Source organism: Chrysochloris asiatica, unplaced genomic scaffold (genome assembly GCF_000296735.1).
Source record: "Chrysochloris asiatica unplaced genomic scaffold, ChrAsi1.0 scaffold00071, whole genome shotgun sequence".
Lineage (NCBI taxonomy): Eukaryota > Metazoa > Chordata > Mammalia > Afrosoricida > Chrysochloridae > Chrysochloris > Chrysochloris asiatica.
Genome location: NW_006408589.1, coordinates 7,701,056 through 7,712,411, shown reverse-complemented (window position 1 = coordinate 7,712,411; position 11,356 = coordinate 7,701,056). Strand labels below are relative to the sequence as shown.

General features: G+C 39.1%; 1 protein-coding gene and 1 pseudogene across 1 annotated transcript in view; both read left to right on the top strand.

Annotated features, from left to right (window-relative positions):
• Window positions 1-11,356, top strand: part of RANBP17 (RAN binding protein 17) — a 520,934-nt gene that overhangs the window by 432,033 nt on the left and 77,545 nt on the right. Inside the window, exons 22-23 of the mRNA XM_006864848.1 lie at window positions 769-876; window positions 4,178-4,260. Of these exons, the coding sequence (XP_006864910.1) occupies window positions 769-876; window positions 4,178-4,260 (191 nt within the window). The remainder of the gene's footprint in view (window positions 1-768; window positions 877-4,177; window positions 4,261-11,356) is intronic.
• Window positions 9,751-10,339, top strand: LOC102819260 (annotated as a pseudogene).

Here is an 11,356-nt window from a genome sequence, read left to right as displayed (position 1 = left end):
TTCTGTTGTGCTGTGCATTAGGGTCGCTATGAACCAGAACCGACTGGATAGCAACTAACAGTAAAGATTTTTCTTCAAGCTAACGTCCCATATATCCCTTAGGATACGGTGGGACTAAACAGAGCAAGTCCAAAACAAAAAACTAAATTTCGAATGTAGGTAATTTTGAAGGTAAGAGCTAGATACATGTGGTTTATGATAAGATTTCTTGTTATTGTATGTATTTAAAACATTGATAACAACTGCTAGTCTGGTGCCTTAGAAACCCAGATAACAATTCAATGTCTGCAGCCTTATTAACTAGAATACTAAACATTCTATAAGTATATTATTTGATACTTTCAAAAAGTATCATTTATTTATAGCATATGCCAAGAATAATGTAATCTAATATATGGGGTTATTGTTAAGTACCAGGGAGTGGGTTCTAACTCACAGTGACCCTGAATAGCGTTTCCAGGGAGCAGCTGGTGGGTTTGAACTGCCAACATATGGTTAGCAGTCCAGTGCGGATCCTACAGCACCACACCATGAGTCCAAATATATAGGATCTGTTTGGACATGTATTAAAAAAAAAAGTCCAAATATAAAAGAGTTCTGTTTGCAGCCGTTCCATGGAGTACAGCAGATCAGGGAGAGCGGTATATAAAATTATCATTGAATATTAAACCCGGAACAAGTGTGGGCTCCTTCTTTTCCTTGTTAAGTGACATTTTCAGGAACAATATTTCTTTTGACCCTTAAATTCTTTAACAGGCTTTATAAAAGGTACCCAACCTATCTTCCTATTCTTCAGAGGGCTATTGAGCAGTGGTATGGAGAGCCAGCGTGTACAACTCCCATCTTAAAACTTATGGCAGAACTGATGCAAAACAGGTATGCGGGGTGATTGGGGAGTGAAAAAAAAAAAAATCTGTTACTGACAGTAATCTCAAAAGGTCAGACTTTTCTGCCTGATGTGTACATATTCAAGGCTTAACAAGAGTCTAAGTTGATCAATAAAAATAATAGAATTTGGAGAGAAAAAGTTATTATATTCTTAGGTGCATTTGGGGATTGGGGCGGAGTGGGGAGGAAGACTGCAGCTACCTTTACTTAAAATATTCAAAGGCACAAAAAGGAGGAGGGCAGCTATTTAACTTTTTTTGCTTACCTGCAATTCTTTAGGATTTCAAGGCAAGAAAGAAGTGTAGAGGTCTCTGAATTGAGGTGCCTCATTGATTAAGGAAACTGAGACCCAGAACAACTTATGGCCACATAGTTTGTCTCAGGAACCCTAGCGATTGTACCTGCTTCAGCTTCTAATTTATGCTTCTTCCTCTATGCCAGCATGCATGTATTTGGAAAACTCACAGTTTTCATTTCAGTAGCAACTATAACACTTTTCATTTCAGTAGCAACTTCTCAGAAATTGCGTAGTTGACGTTACAATTTGCATAGACTAGCAGAGATTCAAATAGTCTGCATATAAATATTAACAAAGATAGAACTATTAGAGAAAAATACAATACGCTAATTGGTTTTATCCCTTTAAAAGATGTCATTGTGAATATGGCTTGGTACCAAATTACCTGTCACTTAGCCATCCCATTTCATCAATTCTTCTTTGTAAATGCATGTTGGAAGGGAGCTAACCATCCAGGGAGGAACTTGGGCTACAGCTCAGATTTTATCTCTGGTATTTTGAGTTTTTCACAGCAGTAATTTAAAATTTTTACTCTAAATCAAAAGGAGGAAAAAGACCTGACAAAGAAATGTAAGTATCATTCTTTGGAAAGCTATTAGGTTTTAAATATGTTTTCATAAGTGCCTTAAATATTAAAGGAAAGGTAGCTATGTGTTTTATATTAAAATTTAGTTTATCATTAAATTCCAACTGTTCCAACTAGATAATTGATATTGTGTTTTATTGATAAAATAACATCTAATATTAAAGGAAAAAATCATTGCATTGTATATTGTTATGTATTTTGTGACTACCATAGGTAAATAATTCACATCTACCTTAATTGTCCTAAGAACTACTTAGTGAAAAGCCTCGTAGTTCAGAAAATATATTATCTTGTTTATATTTGTCTAGAATTAAATGTGAATTATATGCATACATTAATTTTCTTTAATCAGGAATTGTATGCCATAAATTAGATGTTCATAACAACATTTCTAGTAAATTATAATTGTACTTAATTCTAAAGCATTTTGAAAAAACCTAGACAAGCATCAACTCAGTCTAGGAAAACAGTACCTTAGCAAATGTCTTTGCTTTTTGTTTTTTCTTTGCTACAATCTAGTCCCATACTTTTTGCTTACCTTTTTTAAAATATGCAGTTATTTCTTGGGAGTACAAATGTGACAAGACATATCAGCATTGACTAAAGCCAAGTGTTAATAAAAAGGCAAATATTATGTTAGGGCACTGTCGATTCTTACCCGTTCATACTATCTTCCTCCCTGTCAGGAACCAGAGAAGTAGAATTATTCTTCTCAGAACTTTGGGGGTTTGTTTCACTTTACTTGAGCAGCGTGTAGTGAAAACTGTTGTCTGTGATGTAATTTAATTTAGTATGTTTGGAAAATGCTCGAAGTATCAGATGGTCCATTATGTATACATGGACTCCTGGTGTGGCGCTGTTGGATCAGCACTGGACTGTGAACCATAATTTTGGCAGTTCAAACCCACCAGCTCCTACACAGCGTCACTGTTAGTAGAAACTGATTCGACAGCCCTAAACAACAACAACGATAAAAGGGATCTAGATTTCCTATCTCTTTATAATTTGGTTCTAAAAGTATGTAACGGACCCTATAGGAGATCTCAGATGTAAAAATGGAAGGAATATTTACATGCTCATTCATATATGTGTCTGTGTCCTAGTATCCATACAAACTTACACATTTGTCATGGTTATTATTTATGACATCAACTACTTGGCATACATTATAACTAAAAGCTGTAATTTCCTTTCAGATCAGAGATTATTAAGGTCTGTGAACCCTCTGAAATTCACTGCAAGATATTTCCGTGCATATGTCTTTTTATGTAGAGTGTGTATAGCTTCCACTAGTTCTTCAAGGGCAACTGCTCTAGGTTGTAATGACCTAAAAATACCAATTCTTAAATGTACTCATTAGAATAATTTTCACAGAAAAAAGCCTTTCTCACCTGAAGTCTGATATTGGTGTATATATATGCATTTTAAATACAGTATCTTGTCTTCCTTTTTTTTTTTTTTTTAGTGAAAATAATATATGACTATAATTTTTGGCCGAAGGCAATCTTATATTCTTAAAACAGTTCAAGGTTTGCAATCAATAGACTTCTGTTTTAATCCTGGCTTTCCCCCCTTATGAACTGTGAGACTTTGGACAAGTTCTTTCTTTAAATCATCATTCCCATGAAATGAAGATAGTACTTACCTTATATGGTTGTTGTAATAAATGCTACACTGTATATATAAATTGCCTGTTTTTAAGTGTCGTCAAGTCAGTTACTACTTGTAGCAACCCTGTATAGGCCCTCTGAGGAGCAGCTGGTGAGTTTGAACTGCCGACCTTTTGGTTCAAACTGACCTTGCAGTCTAGAGCATTACCCTGCAGTGCCACACCAGGACTGAGTACCAAGTGTCCTATTAAGTGGTAGTGGTGGTTTTTGTAACTTTGAAACTATAGGTAAGAAAAAAGCGTTTCTTAAATGGTGGTGGTGCCGACTCATAGCAGCCCTGCATAGGGTCTCCAAGGCTGTAAATCTTTACGGGATCAGAAGGCTTCATCGTTCCCCCACTGAATGGCTGGTAGTTTCAAACTGACCTTGAGGCTAGCAGCCTGACTCGTAACCACTACGCTACCAGAGCAGTTTACCATAATTAAAGGGCAAACGTTCAAAGAAGGAGGTAAACTGGCTAAATTTTAAAAGTCTGTAATGTAGGATGTCAGATATTATTTTGACATGTTTTATCAGATAATGAGCTCTTTATGAGAAGATCTCCTTTAATTAGCATAGTGGCTTTATTGTGAGAAAACGAGCATGTATATTTCCTCAAGATTAGGTGACTAGAATGATACTTTAAGAAAGTGCTAACTGTCCTGTTGGTAGTTCTATTAAATGAAAATGCTAGGCATTTAAAGCTGTATTTGGTTTGTTTGAACCTGTAGTCTAATTTTTTGCTATATTTCTTAGATCTCAGCGCTTGAATTTTGATGTATCATCTCCTAATGGAATTCTTCTCTTCAGAGAAGCTAGTAAAATGATTTGCACTTATGGTGAGTATCCTTTTCGGTATTTGTTTCCTCGATATAACTTTATCTCTTTGAAGGAAAGAAAGATGTTAGTTATTTTGTTCTTTTTAACCTTCCTATCTGTATGAATTTGTGAAATGGGTAATGGGAGTTCTAAAAGCTCGGCAGCTATCATGTCGGCATCAGGAGGAGTAAGCATCAGGCCTGGGACTACAAATCATGTCTGACCAACTTGATGAATTCTTTTGGATAAATTGCTGTGTCCGTAGGCTAAGGGAGTACACCAAATAGAATATAGAAAAGTTAGAGCATAGTCAAACTTGTTCAAAGTTCTATCATGTAGTTTGCTGTCTTGGGTCACTGTGTTATTAGTACTGAATTTTGGAAAAATATCCTTGTGAGGAGCAGCAGATGTTTTATTAAAAGGCCATTTGGGGTACTGAACCCTCCTCAAAGAGGAGTTCTACAGTAAGGATTACTCTGTTCTGTTAAATCTAAAAATTTTGAAACTTTATTAGCAAGATGGCCTTCTTACCACCATCAAGTCAATTCTAATTCATAGAATCCTAAAGGATAGAATAGAACCTTCTCCCTAGGGTTTCTGAGGTTGTAAATCTTCATAGAAGCAAACTGCCTCATCTTTCTCCATGGAGTGGCTGCTAGGTTCCAGTAATCAGCCCAGCATTTAGCCCACTGTGCCACCAGTGCTCTCATGTGGGCCTTGTTGTTGTTGTTAAGTGCCATTGAGTTGGTTCCAGTTCATTGCGACCTGTATAGGATTTTTTTTTAAGTGGCTGATAGGTTTGAACTGCTGATGTCGTGGTTAGCAGTCCAGTGCTTATCCTACAATGCTATACCAGGACCCCGTTTGGGTTTTGTTGTTGTTGTTATGTGCCGTGGAGTCGGTTCCGACTCATAGCGACCCTGTATAGGGCTTCCGAGGCTGTAAATCTTTACGGGAGCAGAAAGCCTCATTTTCTCCCGCGGAACAGCTGGTAGTTTTGAACTGCTGACCCTGAGGTTCGCAGCCCGATTCATAACCACTACGTTACCAGTTTTAGAACTACCATAATCCCGGACACTTTCCATCTCTGACTGCTTCATCAATGAACTCCTCAGTTCTCTGAGACCTTATGTAACCAGAGAATGGGGATAGTGTATAGAAGACTCCTCTGTGCCATGCCCATTGCCCCACGTGAGGTTTCTCTGTGCTCTCTTTTTCTTTGTCCTCTTCCTTTTTGCTTATCTGGTCTCACTTTCTTAAATCAGCAGTTACATTTGGTCCCCAAAATGGCATGTCAATCTCATGAGGTTTTTTGTTGTTGTTTATTTTTATTTTATTTTATTTTATTTTTTTGAGTACTTAGAAACAGATTTTGATAAAGCCTCTTTGTTTTAAATATTTGTTTAAACAACTATTTAAAACGCTTATTACTTTTTTAAAAACAGAATAATAGGTGTTTTAAATTGTTTTTACTTCAGTTCAAAACACATCTGAGACTCAGATCTGTATGCATTACAGTCCTCTGTTTAAAACGCTTAGATTTAATCACACATTTGATTTGTAGAGTTTGAGATTGGAAGTGTGTGGAGCCTACAGAAAGCACCTATTGAAGACAGTAAACTTGCACTCCCTTATTTATCAGGAACCACATGACCACCATGTCTGCATCTGTTTGAAAATGGACACATTAGACTGATATAAAGTAGAAATACTGTTCCACCTAAAGGTAGAAATGGACCCCTTTTTAACAATTCTAAATGACAGGCTGCCTAACTCCCAGTGTCTTATCATCCTACTATATGTCTCTAGACCATTTCCCCAGACAGTGTGGGCTCTTAGAAAAAGCATGGGTTTTAGAGATTCGTACATCTGAACTTGAATCCTAGTGTCAACAGTCCTTACCATCCCAGTGACCTCTCTGTGCCTAGTTTTCTCAGGTATAAAATTAGGAATAGGAATTCTCTAATGACCTCCCTACCTGCTTAGAATTAGGGGGATCAATTGAGCTACTGGATAAGGAGCACAGAAGAGGGTCTCCCAAGAAATAAGGTACTCCCGGAATGTGTCCGTCCTTGATTCAAAGCGTTCCCAGCCTTCACCACACCAGCCTTCTTCAGATGGTAGTACACTGTCCAGTGTTAGTTTTTTTTTTTTGGGGGGGGGGCTGATGATGCCCACTGCTTGGACCCCACTGTACTGCTTCCATCTGCCTGTCCCAGAGCAGAGTGTCTATACCATTGCAGCAAAAGTTAGGAAAGATAACTGAGGCTTGCACCAGAGTAGAAAAAGAGACAGAAGAAGAAGAAGCAGAAAGAAAAAAAAAAAAGGGGGGCGGGGGGGCAGCGGCAAAAGGAAGTGGAAGGGAAAGGCTAAAATACTTTTAAAGCACTCTTGGAAAGAAAAACCAGTAAGGAGTTGAAGATTCTGCTCATACATTTGGACAAAAAATAATGGCAGCTTCCATTTTTTGCATCAGCTAATCTGTATCTGCTCCTGTAGTAGATCATTTAGCATACACTAGTCTGTTGAATTCTCCCAAAAGCCCTGCAAGTTTGGCATTATCTGTCACTCACTAATCCTATGACCTTGATTAAGTTGTTTCCGTTTTCTGTTAAACTGAGAAAATCATGCCTTCCTCATAAGATTGTTTTGAAGATTTCATTAGGCAACGTATGTATATCCCTTAGACCTGTTAGCTACTGATTACCATTATGAAGAAGTTAAAGCTCAGAGAGGTTAAGAAATTTGCCACAGGTTACATAGTTAGCAGATAATTAAATGGGAATTCCATTAGAAGCCTATCTGTCTTCAGACAATAGTCTTTCCATATTCCTTTTGCCTCTTGAGTGTTGCTACAGGAAGATTGAATGTGTAGTTTGATAATAGGGAGATTTCTGTCCCCAAACCTAAGGGAAACCAATGGAAAAAAGGCCCTTCAACTGTGTCTCCAATGAAATTAACACCTGGACTTTACATAAAATAATAGGAAAATGCCTTGCACCCTCTACTCATTCTTATGCCAGCCTTCATCAGCCAAGCTGGTTTTGTCTGTCTTGCCTTCTGTAATGTTTGACTTCCCCTGCTTTTACGGCTGGAGATTGCAGTGTGCTCATTGGAGGGAGATTATGTGGTTGCCATCCAGGAGTCTAGAAGATGAGGGAAAGAGGGGCTGGAAAGACAGAGAAGAGGCAGCATTATTTATTTCTTTGGTAAGCCACGGTGAAGGAAGGGGAAGTCCATGGGGGAAAGAGGCCAGAACATTCTGTGATCCCATCTGTCCCCATCTTTACTGGGCTTCTGCTCTGCTCACCTTTCCTGGGCAGTATCTTGGTGGCCATTGATTTGGATGGTGCAGAGGGGAAAGGACTCATATCCAAATGCACTTGATTTGTTACACATTTTGTGGAATACCTCCACCTCGCTGCTCTTTGAGACAGGCAGAAAAATAATACTTTTGATATGCTGTTTTATTTATCTACATTCTGTCATGATATACTTTGATGTAAGTTTTTAATTTTGCTTCAGCTCTCAGCTGTTCTCTCCGTTACTGCTCAGGGTCAGCAATGAGGTTAGCCACAGTAGCACAAAACAATTTCCTGTTTGTACAGCCCAGGTAACATTTGGATGAGGATTAAATTTTATCACATTTTCTACTAGCCCAAGCCTATTATTTCTAATGAGTTTTAAATTGCTTCAAGAACATGTATTTCAAAACTTAGTGCTATGATCTATTCAGCCTGAGCAACTTAATAAAAGAAATTTCTTTCTTAAATTTTTGGTTAAAATGTTGCATGCAGTGTAATAAATGTTATTACTTTGGAAACCTACTTCTCAGTTTTAAGAACTGGATGTTTTTAATGCTCAATTTCCATTTGTCTAATCTTTTCTTTCCTTTGCCTCTGGGTACTAGTATCTTTAGTGACATCTGTTGGTTGAAGAGTGCACAGAAGGAAGAAATAGTGATTTTTTCCATAAGACTAGCCAAAATGGAACTGCTTCTGTTCCTTCCTTAGGTACTTGCCTTAAGAAAGCCAATGTGTGGAAACCTAAACCTTAAAAATGGATACAACACGCTGTAATTATTCACTATATGCAATAATTTACATCAGAATTCTTTTAAGCAATATATGGTGTGTTCCAGAATCATTTAAGGTATAACTTAATAATATGGAAAAAATTGCATTTGTAAAGTGTTGTACAAGCCACTGTTACTTATCATGCCTTATATAACAGACCTATGGTTTCCAAACTGGATGTTGCAGGGCCCTAGAGTTCTGTGAAAGTGATAGAGAGAGCGCCAAAGAAGGGAACCCTGCTGCCTTGTCAACCAGAGCCACCCAACTATAGAGTCCATTAGTGTTTGCAAAAAGGGTCAACTGGTTAAAAAAAAAGAAAAGAAAGAGGAAAAAATCAAGAGCTTTAAAATTACTGGGATATATAGTATTAGGAGAAGTATTAGAAAAACTAGAAATTATGATTGTATCCACCACTTGTCTGTCAGATGGTTGTAGTATGGTGACTTGCATCTTACTGTGATGCAGGAAGCTCTGTCAGTAGCATTTTGAATACCATTAGGGTCACCTAGGGTGGACAGGTTTCAGTAGAGCTTCGAGACTAAGACAGACTAGAAAGAGAGGCAGACTATTTCTGAATGGTTAGCCACTGAAAACTTTATAAATAGCAGCAGAACATTGTTAGCTAGATGCCTGAAGGAGCCTCTCAGGTTGTAAGGCACTCAAAATGCAACTGGGGAAGAACTGCCTTCTCAAAGTAAACTTGAATGTGATGACGTGAATGGAGTAAAGCTTTCGATACCTTCATTTGCTGATGGGGCACAACTCAAAATGAGAAGCAGCTACAAATATCCATTAATAATCGGAATATGAAACGTACAAAGTATGAATTTAGGAAAATTGGAAGTTCTTAAAAGTGAAATGGAATGCATAAAGATCAATATTCTACGTATTAGTGAGCTGAAATGGACTGGTATTGACTACTTTGAATCTGACAATCATATGATTTACTATGCTGGGAAAGACAAATTCAAGAGGAATGGCATCAAATTCATTATTAAAAAGAACATTTCAAGATCTGTCTTGAAGTGTAATGCTATCTATACTAGGATAATATCCATATGCCAACAAATAAGACCAGTTAATACCACTACCATTCAAACTTACACACCAACTACTAAAGCCACTGAGGATGAAAATGGAGCATTCTACCAACTTCTGAAACTGATCAAACATGAAATCAAGAGGCGCTAAGCTGGGAAAACAGAGGCAGAGTCAGGCACTGAGAGCCACAGACAGAGCCACGGGGCTGGGCTACAAAGATTTTGCCTAACAAGCCTCCCTGCAACCAGAGCCGGGAAGGAGAAGCAACTGGACCTGCATCCCTGCAAGCCAGGACTGGGTTGTCAAGAACCCGAGCCAGGATTGCCTCAGCTTCCAACGAAGGCTGGTCCTACTGAAGGTGCTTTCTTCAACAGCAGGACCCGGGGGATTACCATGACCGAGAAGTCCACATCTGCCCCAGTGGCCAATCCCAAGAGTGCTAAGACCTTTAAGAAGTCTACAGACCACCCCAAATATTCAGACATGATCGTGGCTGTCATCCAGGCCGAGAAGAACCGGTCTGGCTCCTTGCGCCAATCCATCCAGAAGTATATCAAGAGCCACTACAAGGTGGGTGAGAATGCCAACTCTCAGATAAAGTTGCCCATCAAGCGCCTGGTCACCACCGGTGTCCTCAAGCAGACCAAAGGAGTGGATGCCTCAAGCTCCTTCCTACTGGCCAAGAGCGATGAGTCCAAAAGATCCATGGCTTTCAAGAAGACCAAGAAGGAAGTTAAGAAGGTGGCCACACCAAAGAAGGCAGTTAAGTCCAAGAAGGCTGCTTCCAAAGTTCCTAGTAAGAAGCCCAAAGCCACCCCAGCCAAGAAGGCCAAGAAGAAGCCAGTTGCCACACCCAAGAAAGCCAAAAAAAAACCCCAAGACTGTCAAAGCCAAGCCAATGAAGGCATCCAAGCCCAAGAAGGCCAAATCAGTGAAGCCCAAAACCAAGCTCAGTGCCAAGAAGTCGGGCAAGAAGAAGTGATAATGAGACCTTAGCCATGGACACTCCTCCCTGTCTCCTATTTTCTGTAAATACTTTTTACCATCTCTTGATCCTCATCTGTATTCTTTGCCCCTTTCTATGGGACTTTATAAGAGAAAGGACTTGGACTCCTCAGAAATATGGAAGAATTGTTTTTTTTTTCTTCTTCAACCAATCCTGCAAGGACAGCAACAAGAAATCCCCATGTAATGATGAGAATGTACTTAATTGTGTTTTGTTAACTTGTCATTATGCTACTTGTGGGTTGTGGGGTTTCGGTGGGCTGGTGTGTTTTGTTGGATGGTTTGTTATGAAGGTGGATGGGGGAGACAGCTTGTCCTGGCTAGATGAGGGTGGTCCAGGGTTGTCAAGCTTGTTCAGGGGGCGCCATCTTTAAGGCAGGTGAGCTTTCTCTTCTATCTGTTTAGTTGACTCTCTGGCCTCTGTTGTTTAGGAAAGGGCTTGAGAGAACAAATTGTGACTCTTCTCAGCTAACTCTGACTTGCCATGGAGCTGGGGGTGGGGGAATGCTGGGGAGGGGAGGCTTTGGAGAAGTCTCATTCAAAAAGGGAAGGGAAATTTTGTGGGAAGGGTGGGGAGTCATTCAACCAAGTGCCTCAGTCTTCCCCATTGAAACCTAGGCTTTTCCACTCAAATGATGCATTGTATCCTAGCATTCCCCTGTTTTTTCTTTCTGTCTGAGAGGTGGCTTGATGGGGAAGCATTGGTAGAGCTCTCCAATCCTGCCATCAGAAACTTGGGAGCTTCATTTCTTTTTACTTTGGAATCTTTTTATACGTAGTTATAGAAAGGGGAAGGAGGCAGTGGGGCGGGGAGGAGTGGACAGTCAGACATACTGCAATTTTTAATTTAAGTAGTTTTACAGAGTTAGTTCTGTGTGTATATGTATTCATAGGTATGTATATACAAGGGAACTTCAAAAGATATAAAATGGAATTCTTGTGTATATAGACATATATAGTGCTAGTTACTTATCTCACATTTAGGAGCTACAAG